The following is a 16,369-nucleotide window of genomic DNA, read 5'->3' as shown; positions in this document are numbered from 1 at the left end:
TTCTCTCTTTTACAAGACAGTGGAACATGATTCTGAAGCTGTTATTTGAAGGTATAAATGCTACGTAATGTTGCTTTAAATAAACCAATCGAGAAAGTCTGTCTTGGGTAATGTTACACTCCCGTTAAAATGTAACTAAAGCTGGAAGGGTTAAATTATATACATATAAGTTAAATTAGACATTTAGATCACTGTTCACTCAGTGGACATGAGGGGGAAAACATTTAGTGATGCAGCAAACACATCCTACTAATGGACATCAATTTGGATAAAGGATAAGTTTGTTAATTTTTTTATTAAGATATTAATAAGGTTCCTGGTTTATTCTGTGGTTTAACTTGACTGGGCATTCCCATCATATTAAATCTTACCAACATTAATTCTTGACAGTTCTTTATTAAGTCCCATATTAAGTTCTGTCAGTCAGGGTTTCCTTTAATGATGTTTGGCACATTTTCCTGACTGGAACCATGGCTTGTTCAGGCCTTTGAACAGAGAATTATAGGCTGTTTTGTTTCTAGCCATCTCCAGTTCCACAGTGAACATCTGACTGTAATGCATGGTTGGCCAGCTCTGGTCCTAGAGTCCTGCACAGTTTGGTGATTTCCCTGTTCAAACACACCTGGTTCAGCTCATCAGTTAATGGCCACTTTTTTAAGTGTGTTAGAGTAGGGAAGTCACCACACTCTGCTGGTCCTAGGATGGCTTCAGTGGATTTACAAGGTATAGGCCAACTGACAGATTAAATAGAACAAGTGCAATCCCCCCCCCCCCCCAAGTTAAAGCAGCATTATGTAACATTTTACCTTAAAATAACCGCTTCAAAATCATGTAGATGCCCCACTGACCTGTAATAATAAGAATAGCGTGTCTGTCATTTCAGCCCTGGGCTCAGCACACCGGAAACTGCACTGTGTAACCTTGGTGAGGTGGGCAGGACAGTGCTTGCGAGAACTGAGTAATGCTTTGATAGTCATAATTGTGTAAAATCCAGTAATATTACTCTACCGCCTCAGTCCACATGATTCTTTCCTTTTCAGTGACCCTTCAAAGCACAAATAGAGGGAAGCCCATGGGCAAGAAAAAACAATGCTCCATAATGCTGCTTTAAAGGTCTATGGTATAAAGACAAAAAAGGCCAAATCCGTAGCCTTTGTATCATATTTATTTTATATAAAAAGTGCAATTTTACATTACTTTTATAAAATTACTTTATAGCATTACAAATGTCACATTCCAGCAGAAAGAAAAAAGAAAGAAAAATCAAACATTGATTCACTTCACAGCACTCACAGCGCAAGATCAACCGCTTTAAAGCTGTTCATCCGTGCGCTTCGTTTACTTCAGGTTTCTCAGGCTTGGTGCTGTAGACATCCTGCATGCCAGTGCTTTCCCTGCTTTAACACACCTGATTCAACCCTGTAGCTCATAGATTAGCCTTTCATGAGGGTAAACTGGGTGCGCTGGAACACTGAAAACACTAAAATGTGCTGGACTAAAGGGACTCCAGGAGAAGCTGCACTGCCTGAAGGCCATAGCTCTGGGCAGCTTGCCTTGTTCCTGCTTGAAGGGCTGCACCATTCTAAGTGCTCTCGCCACAACGGGGCTGTAGTGTAATCACACACTGTACACTTTAACCAACAAGAAAAAAAAGGCATTGAGAGGAAGAAAAAAAAAAAGTTGATTCATTTTCTTCATTTTGCTTTGCTTCGTCTCAGTCTGTCCTGTAAGGAAATCTTCCTTTGGAAGAAAGAACTGTACAGCCTGTAGATAAATATAAAAATCACACAGAACATTTTTTTTTCATCTCCGTTTGAGGGAAATCCATGTCATTCAAGACGAAGTCCAGGCAAAGGACACAGAGGAATAACAAAAAAGGTCCTGTTTTTGCTCTGTGACCGAAACACCTGCACAGAGAGAGGGAGAGAGAGAGGGGCATGTTTAGTTAAAGCAGAAGGAGCAGAAGGACAGGGATCCGGACAGACTGGCGCCAGACAGGAAGCCGCCGTGCTTGAGTTTTTTTTCCCCCCAGACTTTCAACCCAACAGCAAACACTGGGCACCAAAGACAACTGATAACAGTCTGAGCAGCTCTGTGCTGCTTTCCCACATCAGCAGCTATTGTGTATTTTACTATTCCATACAGAAGTTTTGAAGTAAACTGCAGGCTACTATATGTGGTGAACTGAACAGTGTATCTTACCAGTATAGCTTCAACGAGGAATCGTCACGTGGTCATCTGAGGTCATTTCTGCCGGACAGTTACTGGACTGTAAAACAAACAAATAAAAAAACGTATATAGCATCCGTCATTTGTTCATTTTTTCTTTTCCTCGTAAGACTTCAAGAATTCTCGGGTTCTTATGGGAATCTTATAGTATAAATAGAGCAATATAAATATAGAGAATAAATGACTAGTAAGCACTAGTTTACTACAGGGCACTACTCAAGATAACAGAGGTGAACATATTCACACCGAACATTTGGAACAGCTGGATCTAAATCTGAAAGCTGAAATATTAAACTTATCTGTATGTAAACTGATGTTGTATGTGTTTATTTAGTATATAGTCAGTCCAAACTAATATTTGGTTAAGTCAACACCATGTGAATAAATGCATTACAATATGAATCAATTAATTTCACACTGTACGCATTGATTCAAAACTGTGAGAACCAAAGCAACACTAAGAATTGTTCATTCAACACATTCAAGTTCATACTGTAGGAATCAGTTCAGTGATGTAAGGGTCACTTAAATGCTGTAAGAATCAGTTCAATACTGTAAGGATCAATTGAATACTGTAGGAATCCGTTCAATACTGTAGGAATCAGTTCAGTGATGTAGAGATCAATTGAATTCTGTAGGAATCGGTTCAATACTGTAAGGATCAATTTCATACTGTAAGAATCAACTGAATACTGTAAAACGCAATTACTGTAAGGCTCAACTCAACACTAAATAAATAAAAAGACTCAGGACAATAGTACACGAATCTATAAGAGTCAAATACTGTAAGAATCAATGAAATACTGTAGAACTCAAAGTAGTACTATACAAATCAAACACTCATACTCAAATACTGTAGGACTGAATTCAACACTGTAAGACAATTAAATGCTGCACATTCAGAATCAGCTGAATACTGTAAGAATCAAGTCAATACTGTAGTACCTCATCAAATACAGTAAGATCCTATTAAACACTGTAAGAGTCGACTCGACACTGTAGATCACTGTTCATTCAACACCGGTGACACGGTGAGCTGTACAGTAGCCACCATGTGTGTGTGTGTCCCTGTACAGCAGGGAGATTTGATCAGGCTCGTCAGATACTCCTCTCTGTCCTGTGTGTGTGTGTGTGTGTGTGTGTGTGTGTGTGAGATAGAGAGAGCTGTGAGCTGTGAGCGTGTAGCTCAGTGTTTACCTGAGAGTAGCTCGTGTCGTTGACAGCACGCAGAGAAATCACTGCCGTCTCTGGAGCTACATGCTGCTGCTGTGGAGCGACGGAGGCCGAGCTGGAGTCCAGCGCGATCTGGAGGTCCAGGATGTAATCGATGACATGCTGCAGGATCTCCATCTTGCTGACGCTCCGGTTTTGCGGCAGACTGGGCACCAGCTCCTTCAGCCGGCTGTAGCAGTCGTTCATGTTGCACAACAGACCGAGCGGCTCCTCTGCGCCGCCTTTGCTCCTCCAGACGCCCAGCTCGCGCTCCAGGCTGTGGGTCGGAGTCCTCCTCAGCGGCAGCACTGGACTAATGGCCTTCATCGTCCTGCTTCTAGCGGAGCCTTTTTGTTCGCTAAAGTGAGAAAAGCGGATCAGTAAGACGAGCTCGCTCTCTCTCTCTCTCTCTCTCTCTCTCTGCCACAGTTCAGCGAGATCACGCCTCACGCCTGTGTCTACTGTCTTTAGTACACAGTGGGCGCGCGGTGAGCTTTATTATACAGGACAGTGCACCGAGTGGATTGGACAACGTGGACACGTCAATCAGCGAGTCGTAGCAACGCGATTGGCCAGTGAAATCCCGCCCACATGGTCAGCATTCTTTCCTCGTGGTGGAGATGGACGCAGTCCAAGAAGATCGTGCAGATGCTGAAGCCACTCACACTTGTGGAGGATTCACTAATAAGATCTATTAATACAATAATAATAATAATAATAATAATAATAATAATAATAATAATAAAATAAAACAAATAAACACATTGTTTTAACACGAAAATATGGAAACATTTAAAAAATTTTTTTAAATATTTTAATTGTTTTATGTATGAATTCTTTTTTTACTGACTAAGCACAAGACTTTCTAAAAAAAACAAACAAAAAAAACTTGGAAGACTCTTGATCCAGTCCTCCGGTAAATAGGTGTTCGAGCCAAGTGACTGTAGTCGTATAGTTATAAGAACTGTGGAGAAGCAAAACCTCAGTAGGTGAAACAGACACACTGCAGGACATTACGGAGAGTGTTGCTGAGGTCTCGACACTCAGGGGTAATAATAATGTTTTAATCAGAAATGGACAGGAGGTACATCCTAACATAAGCCCAAACAGAACCTAGATGGTCACCCACATCAAACCCCAATGAGAGATCAGAGATGTCTGATACTGTCTTGATTTCGACTTTAAGTAAAGGATGATCATTCAGCTTATGACTGTAAGAAACTGGACCGGAGCCTGGTGGGTGGATGCACAAACATGACTAAGATCCCTAGAGGGCGCCCCCGAGCGAGACCCCCCAGCACCACCCTTCCAATTTTTGTCTTTTCATAGATAATAGATGCTTGAACAAGACTAGCTACTGAAAGAAAGCTGCCACATACACTGAGTGTGTGATTTCACATTCTGAACTGATGCAGCGTTTTTAGTGTACATGTTTAAAATGGCCATTTTATGTGATGGTTCATATCGGACTAGAAAAGTGGTTCCCTAAAGAAAATGCAGAGTGCTTGCACATCTTAAGCAATTCCTAAATTTTCCCAATTCTTTTTTTTTTTAAATAACAAATTGCTTTGGTGTTTCAAAGCGTTGTTATTGTGTCCAGGGGGTTACTTTGATGTTGCAAGGTGGTTCCTAAGGTGTTATTGGCAACAGGTTTCGAAGACCTGAAAAGTTTATCAAGTAAAAGTTCTCCTTACAACAGATTGCACATGAGCGATTCCAGATATTTCCAAATCAGGGCATCACAATATTGTGGTAAATATGTCATGGAATTGGATGATATTTAAGTTGAAGGTAATGAACTTGTGCTTCCTGAGTGCCACTACAGAATCTACAATAAAATACAAAAATGAAAGCTTGCTTTTATTAGACTGTGTTATTCTGTTCTGCTTCTCTATTAGTATAACATGGTATGCTCCCCCACACTGACTGAAATATCACAGTTCTACTCTGAACAGCATGCCAGGATTAGACTCCATAAAGAATACTGTATCCAAAACCAAACAGTTGCCAAAAAGATGGTGCACTTCTTATCAAACATAAGTATGCAAAAAAAATCACGTTTAAAATACATTTCAGAGAGGTTGATTTATTTTATTATTACATACATTATTAATTTACCAACAGGTCAGATTGTTTCCTACATAAATGAAGCATTAATTTCTCCTCTTGCACATTAATTATATAGTTAAAAACCACAAATGCAAAAAAAGACAATCCATTAGAGTAGGTTGACAATATTTTTCATAAAGACATTTGCTCAATCCCAAACAGTTATAACAGCAAAAGTATAAGCAGAATAAGAACAGGGTGTTTCCCTAAGAACTAAAATAGCCCCCACCCCACAATACCCCCAAAAAGGCAATACCTCATTATAACGGTGATTACTTAAAACTGCTCAAAACACACAGCCAACCACACAAAAACATATCTCAGACCATAAACCACACACAATGATAATGCTTAATAATACTACTAAACATCTTTTGTTTCTAATTAAAAAGAGATCCCAAAGCATCAGGGGAACACAACACACAGGTGTCCTTCAAAATCACAAAATATTGGCCTTAGTCATATATTTTCCAGCAGGTATAAACTGTATTTGACAGTGACATACCAGCCAGCACAACAAAGGTCATTTTGTGTAGAATTACAGAAAATGTTACTTTAATTAGTAAGCTACTTTTTATTTTACAGTTGGTTATCATTCCCATATAAAAGCTGTTACAGATAATGAATGTATTCCACTCATACAGCATTTTTTTTTATAAAAGCACATTTCAACAAACACTGTATTCATGTCCTTTTAATATGATTTTCCAGAGTAAAACAAAGTTAATTTACATTACACTGTATGCAAACAGCAGACAGTATTCAGTGGCATGATTCCGGTGTTGCAGATGATGGATTTTCTTAACAGCAGAACATAATATACTGTATATCTGGACTCTGTTGTTCTATCTTCATATTAAATCTGTTTGTCATAAAACAAAGCAAATAATGCAAAATAGGCAAAATACTTAGCTGGCATGACAGAGGGGTTTCTGGGAAAGTATGATGTAAAGTATGAATGAGTTTTAGTTTCTTGTCCAAAGGACATGTAGAATTCCGTCTGTTGTTGTAATAAAGTGTTGGAGAGTGTTTTTTGACCTTTTCTTCTCCGACATGTTGGAAAACAAAAGGAAAACATCTAACCTTACTGGACTGAATAGCATCCCCTGGACCATCACACGAAACCCAAGCGTGTCTGCGACTCACTCTCTCTGCCCTTTATTGTTGTACAAGGGCCAGGGGGAGTAGGGTTTCAGGATGGCGCTCTCTCTCAGCTGTGGCAGGCAAGTGAAAGGCGAACATGTTTTTCTCAGCATTATAGATCATAAAAAAACTGAGATGGAGCTGGGGTTGCCAGATACTGCAGATCAAATCCTCTTTAAGGAGGAATCCTCTTCCCTTTGTTTTCCAGTTTCTTTGTGAGGTTTTTAAAACTAGGAGAGATTCAGTCAGCCAGAACACTGCACGTTATTGGCTGCCAATGGAGCCGCAAAATAAATCCACCCAGGAAAGCATTCTTATAATGCAGCAACAGGTTTAATCTAAAAATTACATAAAAAAAAAAAAAGTTGACCAAATTAAGGCTTTCAAAAAATGTATCATAATACCCACTGCATACTTTATACCAGTAAAATGACTGAATGGTTTCTAGAAGGTTGAAAGTGTTAGTTTTGTTATACTTTGCTTGTTTTTTATTTTTTTTATTTTGCTTGCTTACATTTTTTTATATTTACTCCCCACACTAACATCATATTCTACTCTGTATGCAGAAGTACACCACCCCCTCAATATCAAACATTCCAACATCAACATCTGGTTGGACATGGCCGTGTTGCTGTCCATTCGTTCACTTAATGAGTCAGTATTGAGCGCTGGCTGCCCTCCTAGTCCTGCAACAATGCCTTTGGCTACATCTTTGTCACTGATCAGAGTTTGTGAAACGGTTCTAGCAACACTATTGGATTCATTACTCTGCATAATTGAGGTGTACTGGTTCATTTGGAATGCCTACAAGTGGTTGAAACGTGTTTTGGAGTCAAAGCCCACATTTGATTTATCAGGATCAATTCCATTTGAACTTTGATATCTGGGCAAATGAAGACAGGGAAAATAAGTGAGAACCAATAATAGCTTTATTGATTTAACAAAAGCCATTTTAAGTCACATACAATAAAACTTAGTCCTGCACTAGAAGACCCAACCATGGACACCAAAGGTAACATGAACATGACAAACATGATTCCCCACTTTTAGTCAGAATACTTGGCTAGAAATAAATCAAACCAAAGCCAAATACTCTTAAATTCCCAGGCCATAATCCAAATCCATGGGGAAAAACCTAGGGAACTAAAGAGAAGAGGCGTACATGGTGTGAAATGTATGGGTGCACCTCGCATCTCTCACCTATTTAAATCCTCAACAGCACAAACATCTCCTGTTGAGCTGGAGTGTGCTGGCCAACCACTGAACATAAGCACACTTCCAACACAAGATACCACCCCCAATTAAGTGAGTTGGGAGTATACTGGTAAAACACCACAACACAAGCTCTTATAACAAAGCTAAGATCTACAGGTTAAACACTTAAAACAGAGGCAAGGAACATGGAGGTAAAAACAACTTACACTCAACAAACACTGAACACACACCACACATTAAAGCATAGCCTGCACCTTGGTTTCTGCTTTTAAAGAGTAGGCGCCTCCCCCAATTACTCTAGCCAGGACCCTCATTGGTCAGAGGCCCTCATGTGATTCATGTGGCTAAGGAGGTTCACCTGGGGAGGGAGAACCAGAGAATGAGAGAGCCCAGCACACAAGTGCAAACGCACGTTCACGTATAACATCAGATGTAATCAATAGATCAAATAATCAATTAGATGCTTGCATATTGTTCAGGAGCCCTGCCCCAACTTTAGGATTAGCAATTCAATCACTGTGTAGGATAAGCTATTCTTCTCTCTTCTCATTACAGATAACACCAGTATTTTATTATAATATAAATATACCAGCAGTGTGTGTGTATATATATATATATATATATAAAAATAAATTAAATTTTTAAAAAATAGGTTAAATTTTTCCTTAATTACTAAATAATAATAAACCTGGGATATAATGGAAGTCATGCTGCTTAAGAGGTCAAAGGCACACTACATTAACTTATCCAGTGAAAAGACATTTACCTTGTCTTTACCAAAATGTTTGGGGGGGGTTAGGGTTGAGCTGGGGGACCAGCTACTGGACAAAAACGGCTAGGCCGACCAAACCTGGAACCGCAGCGTGTTGCCTTGAGCGTGAGTCGCCTAGCTGAGACGTGGGTTGCCAGTAACTCCTGGCCATGAGCGAGCGAGCCTCGCTAATGATTTGATTGGGTGACCTTCTCCTGAACGTGAATTCTGAGCAGAAGCTGACCTCAACACGCTTCTACAGTACGGGGAACCTCTCATGAAGGTTGCGATTTTTGTTGTGATGTCAAGTGGTTGCTCTCTCAGTGAGCTAAATATCTAATTTACCTCAAACAAAGCATTCAGCCTTACCAGCTTTAACTAGTGTGACATTGTCCAAGAGAAAAGTTGACTAATGATGTCTAATTAATATGTCTAATTAATTCCATACGACTCAGTCCAGTGCAACCATAAGACTTAATCAGAGAAACCCACTAAATGGCAACCCAAGAGAGCCATCATCATCAACCCTTCTCCTGGAGATCACCTGATCCATCTAATTACTGCCTTCAGAAGTCCATGATTAGTTGATGGAGGTGTTGGAAATGAAAACTTGAAGGACAGTAGATCTCCAAGAGGATGGTTGGAGACCAATGTACTGGAAGAATTCTGTGGGTATGTAATGTTTTTTTATTATTATTTGTTAAAACAAAACATTTCTATTCTCTTAATTCAGTATTTTAATAGTATTGGATGTGTACAATATAAGGCATACAAATCTTAACAGGCAGGGTTCCATTTTAGGTCCAGTTGGCAGCTGGCGGCCATGACAGGCCGTTACACATCTGTAACTCCAACATATCAAATCCCACTGACAGTGCTGGCCTGGGGCTCATTCGTTTGTTCATTCCCTCATTCGCTTGCAGTGTGAGAGATGCCTCAGGCATGACTTCACAGGACAGGTGCGGTTAGCCACTCTGCCTCATAGCAGTGCTGAAACATCAAAGGCTGGAAGCGGAGAGATTTGGCCAGTGCGTTTGACCCGGCTCCAGACCCGGGCCTGGCTGCTGTGTGTTTAAAACACACTGCGAGCGTCTGAGGAGAAGAGCAGTGCAGTTTGCTCAGAGACCTGTGTGTGGAAATAGAAGAGGTCACACCAGACTGTCAGTAAAGAGCAGAGGAGGAAGTCACATTGATGGCCAGCTTCAGCTAGACAGACACCAACAGTGGATACACACTTGTGCACACACACACACACACACATACACACACACACAGGTGTCTTCTGGAACATAATGCTGGGGCTCTGTGGGCTTTCATGCTCATGTCAGCACTGGCCACAAATGTTGACAGCCTTATACACCTAATCCTACTTCCACAGTGACAGCTGCAGAAGTCCCCACAGTCCTACACTGCAAGATGTGTTTTATAATTGTCAGGTATGAAAAAAGTGCTGCACTATATTTAGACTTAAATAAATAATAAATAATATGAAGTAAGACTGATGATATACAGTTTTTTTATTATATACAAAATGATGTACACATTTAAATCAAGCTTGAGTGTATAGAGTTGTGGTTTTACAGCACTTCATTAAAACCAGTTGTTCCATAGCAGTTGCTCAGGGGTTAGAGCACAGGATTATTGATCCCAGTGTTGTGAGTTCGATACCTTAATCCATTAAGCTGCTACTATTGGACCCTTTGGCAAGGCCCTTAACTCTCTCTGCATCAGGAATGCTGTGGCTGACCCTGTGTTCTAACCCCAGCTTTCTAAGCTAGAATATGCAAAGACAGGAATTTCATTGTACTGTATAAATGTAGATGTATAATGAAAACACAGTGATAATAAAGCAGTGCAATATGAGCAGTCACTTAGAGAGCCTCTCAGTGGATTCTGAATATTTAGTTGTTCTGTGTTTTATTTGTTTATTTATTTATTTATTTATTTGTTTATTTATTTATTTTCAGTTGCCTACATTTTGTTAAAAATGATGAATTACTGACTTACTGGATGCACAGGATTTCCTCTTTTCTCTCCCTGCCTACATGGCTATCAAGACAGGCTTAATCTGCTTTCAGAATCCCAGAATCGGCAGTGCTATCAGAGAGCAGCCTGACTGGTTGAATTTGAGTCAGCATACAATGAATTAAACAATAAAGAATAGAGAATAGAGGTCCAGCAGACATGTCAGTCACATTAAAGGGGCTCATCCCCACATTTTCTCATAAGCCTTTTATCCACCTTTAATATTGTTATGGGTTAATATCCCCAAAACGGTCAGAATTCCTTTTTTTATTATGTGGAACCAAACAGTCTGGTTGTGTTACTGTGCCTTTAAGACTGAGATGTCTGTGTGTGGCCAAACTGCTCTAGGCTGAATAGGATGTATGGAAATGCTTTCTGACATCACTAAATCAACTCATTTGAATCAGGTTGAAGAGTGAAGTGCTGACATACGACATCAAGCAAAGAGAAAATCAGGCCTGTGTGTGTGTGGGTTTTGTACAATGTGATGCTTGTGATAGTTCTTTGGTCCACATTAGAAAACGAGGTTCTCTTGTCTTGTGTGTCCACATTGTCCTCACCCTCCTTATCATCTCAGCCACATGCCTTTCAGAACTGATGCCGAGTGCCCGCTGTCCTTCATGCCCTCCTGTCAGCTACGTGGGTGTTGTACTGAGTGGCTCTGAGTCGGGTGCTGCTGCAGTGTGAGTGGCCAGGTGGGCAGAGCGTGCGCGGGTGTGTGAGAGAGAGTGTGTGTGCGTGGACGGGAGTGTTGGGGGTGGAGGATGAGGAGGCAGGTGCCCACGGGGAGAACACCTGCTCACCCTTGCCCAACTCCCCCTCCACCTGCCCAAGCTGCAGCCTGCCAGGCATCTGGCCACCTCTGGGTAATGGAGCTGTCACAACTTCAGGCCGCTCGCTGCACAGTGCTGACCTAATTTATGTGGCCTGTCTCCAACTCTGCACTCTGTCCATTATCAGCCCAGCTTTTCATGTGTCCTGTGTGCTCTAACATGGCTGTGCTTTCATTTGACAATCGTGTTTGACCAATGTAATCTAAATTAGATTATAGAGTCCATATCCTATAGATCCTAGAGTCCATTTCTCTTGTACTTTGTCCACCACCCTCCTCCAATTTCTGGGGGTTTCTACACCAAAAACAGTCAGACCCTTTCTAACCTCTCCTTATCCCTAGACTTTTTACTGTTACTGTGCCTTTAAGACTAGTATATGTAAATTATCTCTGTTCTGCTTGACCACACTGTTTTGTGCCATGTTAAAAAAGCACTCCAGGCTAAAACAACCCTTATAACATCACAAGGACAGGTGGGGTCTGGGGTAAACTTCTGTAGGCTGAATTTCGTGATGCTTTTCATGACATCACAAAACATATGTAGATGTGTACTGTAGGATGAAGGGTATATTTCACAAGCTTTTCTTTCAAGAAAAAGCAACACATTTTTTCCCCTGTACTCTGTAGTCAAACAGTGAGGACATGGTTGATGTCTGCAGTTTGTTTTGGGGTTTTCTTTTTTGGCTTTTAACACTGACAGGAATTTAGGCTACAAAAATATGGCTGCAACTTGCTTTGAGAGCTTGACGTGGTTTGAGGCAAGCATGTGACGCTTTAGGCAAGCAGTTTGCACAGTGCTAATAAGCTTCCATTACTTGTAAGCTACATTAGTCATGTATCTCTAGCCCAGAACTAAAGAGACTAGACATAAAGCATGTCTTGATTGACTGACTGTAGACATAGTGGTAATCAGTTACAGTGGCAGTAAAATGTAATGTGAACCCTTTGGAATTTTATGGTTTTCTACATTTTCTGCACTTTAGTCCACAACAGTCCACAACAGAATGACTTATGAAAAACAAAATCCAAGTGACCAAGTCAGAGCCCAGATCTCAACCCTATAGAAATGATATGCACTGACTCGAATAAAGCAATACACATGAGGCATCCAAGGAACAGCTAAAGCAGTTCTGCTGGGATGAATGAGCTAAAATTCCTTCTTTAGGATGTGCAGGTCTGATCCACAGATACAATTACTGAGGTTATGGCTGCCAGCTATTAATTCCAAGGGTTCACTTATTGTTTTTACTACCACTTTGAATGTTGAATGAGTGTGTTCCATAAAGACCTGCAAGATCATATTTTGTTGTGTTATTATATTATATTTGTCAATACACTTGACTTGGATGAAGATCAAATCACAATTTATGAATGCATCATTCCAAATGAATTCCAAAGAGTTTTTCTTGCCACTGTAACTGTATGTTTAGCTGTGTACTCTTTGTTTACAGGCAATACTGTGCTGTGGAAATTCGTAAAATGATTTATTTGTTCAAGGAACACTCACATTATGAACATATATGTTATATGGACAGAAGTATTGGGACAGCTACTCTTTTATCGTTTCTTCCGAAGTCAATGGTATATAAAAGAGTTTATCAAGCTTTTATTGGGATACCTGTCTCTGTTCTTCTAACCAACAAATCAAAAACGTTACTGACAAATACATTCTGATTTATACATGTATGTCTATATTACTGTTTTTATGGTCATAGTTCTATACATTCTATAGTGGTTTCTAATCCAGAACACACTTATTTTTATAAAACTTCTGCACAGTACTGTAACTAGGTGTTCAAATAGGAAAAGCAGGTGTGGTGTTCAATAACAACAACACAGTCTAATGTGCTGAGTTAAACTCAGAGCTAGCTTTGGTGGGCCTGTAGGATCTGCTGGTTGAAATTGACAATAAATTCCAAAGGAAAGCTAACAGGCAGTGTAGATCTGAGGGCCAGTAGGAAAGGTAAGAGTATCTATGGGTGTATGAGTGTGTGTGTGTATGTGAGAGAGAGCATGAGAGAGGCAGATACAGAGAACATCATTTGATCCCTCTGAATGGCAGATACAATAGTGGCTTTGATGGAAGCAGGGCATGCGCTGCAGTGACGTGCTGGCAGACAGGGGTCACCTCGGCCTGGACGCTGTCCACACGCTTGGGAATAATAGAGTCTCACAGGGTCAAACAAAGGCTAAAGGATGTGCGATTAAAAACTGTCCTCAGGAGGCTCATCTAGAGTTTGTTTATAAGATGCTCTCCTCTCGTCCTCTTCTTCTATTGAGTCTATTGAGTTTAATTCATTTTCAAACAGTCATCAGGGATGGCAGCATACTCTAACGCGCACACACACACAATGGTTTCGTTCACCTTCAGCATTTGCAGCAGAGGTCGCTGAACAGATGGGCATCAACCTTGAATGGTTGAACTTGCGTATCTGAAGCGTACGCTCTGAAGCCAGCATGTCTCTTAAAGCGATAGTTCAGCCACAAATCTAATCTACACACTTTTCACCTCACACTAGATGCAGACGATCAGCCAGAACATGGTGGGGGTCTGAGGTTTGTTTCTTTAGCTTTGCACAGAGGCTACGAAGCTAGTGTAATGGAAGCTGGGGACTGTCCACTATCTTAGTGATTTTTCCATTTTATTACTTTTATTTTATTTACATTGACTCTATGGAGTCGGATAGTTTCATTCAAATGGGAGAGACTGCAGAAACCAATATGGTGAGTGTCTGTGGCCAAAACGGTTCAGTCATGCCAATGCCTCTGGCATTAGCTGAAGTATTGTGATGTCCACCATTTACAATAAGGTGTCCTGGGCAGGGTTGTGTGACTGACGGGAGCTGGGAATTCAGGGTACTGTGTTCTGGGGAAATGTTTTATAGGTTATGCATTTTTACATGTTTCTCTTGTCTTAGGGTTTTAAATGTGTGCTTACACATTTTCTGCTTTGCATCATTACTTATTAAGATATTAAAGAAAAACATCAGGCAATTTTTCCACTTATATTATATTATAATGGGCCATTGTGTCACCATCTTGTCCAACATCTTATAACCTGTTCTTTACTTATACTAAGCTAATGTTAAGACTCCCTATCTCTCTGCCCCTCTCAATATCAGTGTAGTACTAAAGTCTCCAGAACTGCTGTCTGTTTGTACCCTACATTTTATCCAAAAGTTTGTGGACACATCTTTTGAGCAAATGTCTCTCGTGTAAGTTTCTCTGTCCATCTACAATGCTATCTGTCTGCCTGTCTTTCTGTCCCTTTATAACTGCCTGTCTATCTATCTGTCTTCCTATAAATCTCTTTATAACTCTCTGTCTGTCTGTCTCTACCTCTACAAGTCTGTCAGTCTGATTAGCTGTCCCTCTACAGCTCTATGTATGTCTGTCTATCCATCCACAACTGTTTGTCTGTCCATCCCTCTACAGTTCTCTTTTTGTCTGTCTGTATGTGTCTCGCCATACCTTTGCAACTTTCTGTCTGTCTATCCATACACAACTCTTTGTCTTTGTCTGTCTGTTTGTCCCTTTACATCACTCTGTCTCCATGTCTATCTATCTACAGTTCTAACTGTCTGCCTGTCTATCCATCCCTCTACAACTCTCTGTCTGTCTCTCTGTGTGTCTGCACCCTACTTTAGCTAAATGTTTTTGGACAAAGGTCTATTAGCCCACCATGTTGAATAAGCATTTGCCCCCCACAAATCATTTAAACAAAAGTTTTGGCATATTACTTTTTGGCTAAATGTTTAAACTCTTCTGTACTGACCATGACCTTGTAACCAACAGAGAAACCAACGATTATATCACAGGAACTGCAGTCACACTTACAGTTTCTGCAGGAAACTCTCTCTTTTTAACTTTTGTTTTTATTTTTTGCTTTGCAAGCAGTGGTATATATTTCAAGAAATGCATATCCAGTTTGCATATGTGATTCATGTTTGCAATTCATACACTACATGTACGAAAGCATTGGGACCCTGCTCATCCATTGTTTCTTCTGAAATCAAGGGTGTTAAAAACAAGTTTATCCTGCTTTTGTTGGAGTAACTGTCTTTACTGTCCTGTGAAAGCTCTGTACTGGATTTAGGAACAATGCTGTGATTCAGCAACAACAACAACAGAATGTTGGATGATCACCACCACACCTCACCCACAAATCTCTTTTAGCTCATCCCATTGAATGGAGCGCCATCATTCCAGTGCTCCACAGCTCAATACCGGGGGGGGATTTACACCCCTCTAGCCCACGCCTGGCATTAGGCATGGTGCCAATAGCTACATGTTTATCTCCTATGTGCTATTCTATTTGCAGCACTTCTCCACAGAGACTAAACAAGCTGTGAGTGTGTGAGCTATTCACATCTGTGTCAGCAATATGTGCGACTTAAACTACCTGAATGCATTCATTACAAGGGGTGTCCACAAACATTTGGACATGTAGTGTATTCTCAGAGAGCTAAACAAAAAAATGTTATCAAGCAAACCTTAGACACTGAACATGTCTGACTGATCAGCTACGTGTTGGGTAAGGAGAAAATTGTGTAAATGTGATTTTTGGCCCAATTACTCCTTTAAGCATTCACCATGTCAGTGCCACACACACCCAGGCTCACCGCTGCTGGGATGCTTGCATTCACACCCCAATGCCAGTCATCACCTCACTGTAAGCCTCCAAATGAAACCCCAGCTAAAGACGACGCACATGTTCACAAAAGAGGGGCTGCAACTCGCAGCTGGGGAAGGAACGGAGCAGCAGCAGTGTGTATTTTAAGCAGCTGCACTATGTTTCTTTGGCTTGGGCAAAATGGGACTTAATAACCAGGCAGGGGCGGCAGCACAGGAGA

General features: G+C 40.7%; 1 protein-coding gene across 1 annotated transcript; it reads right to left on the bottom strand.

Annotated features, from left to right (window-relative positions):
• Window positions 1-1,147: 1,147 nt before the first annotated feature.
• id2b (inhibitor of DNA binding 2b) lies at window positions 1,148-3,938 on the bottom strand. The gene is made up of 3 exons (XM_072697121.1): window positions 3,427-3,938; window positions 2,203-2,269; window positions 1,148-1,907 (listed from the first exon to the last, which is right to left on the bottom strand). The coding sequence occupies exons 1-2, from the start codon at window positions 3,766-3,768 to the stop codon at window positions 2,213-2,215; spliced, it is 399 nt and encodes a 132-aa protein (XP_072553222.1). The 5' UTR covers window positions 3,769-3,938; the 3' UTR covers window positions 1,148-1,907; window positions 2,203-2,212.
• Between the last annotated feature and the right edge of the window lie 12,431 nt (window positions 3,939-16,369).

Source organism: Salminus brasiliensis, chromosome 1 (assembly GCF_030463535.1).
Source record: "Salminus brasiliensis chromosome 1, fSalBra1.hap2, whole genome shotgun sequence".
Taxonomy (NCBI): Eukaryota; Metazoa; Chordata; class Actinopteri; order Characiformes; family Bryconidae; genus Salminus; species Salminus brasiliensis.
Note: the sequence above shows the minus strand (reverse complement) of the source record. Positions and strands in the feature narration are given on the sequence as shown.

Coding starts and splice junctions, on each gene's coding strand:
- id2b (XM_072697121.1), bottom strand. CDS start 3,768: ATGAAGGCCATTAGTCCAGTGCTGCCGCTGAGGAGGACTCCGACCCAC. Junction 2,270..3,426: donor ACGACACGAGCTACTCTCAG/GTAAACACTGAG, acceptor TTTGTTTTACAG/TCCAGTAACTGTCCGGCAGA.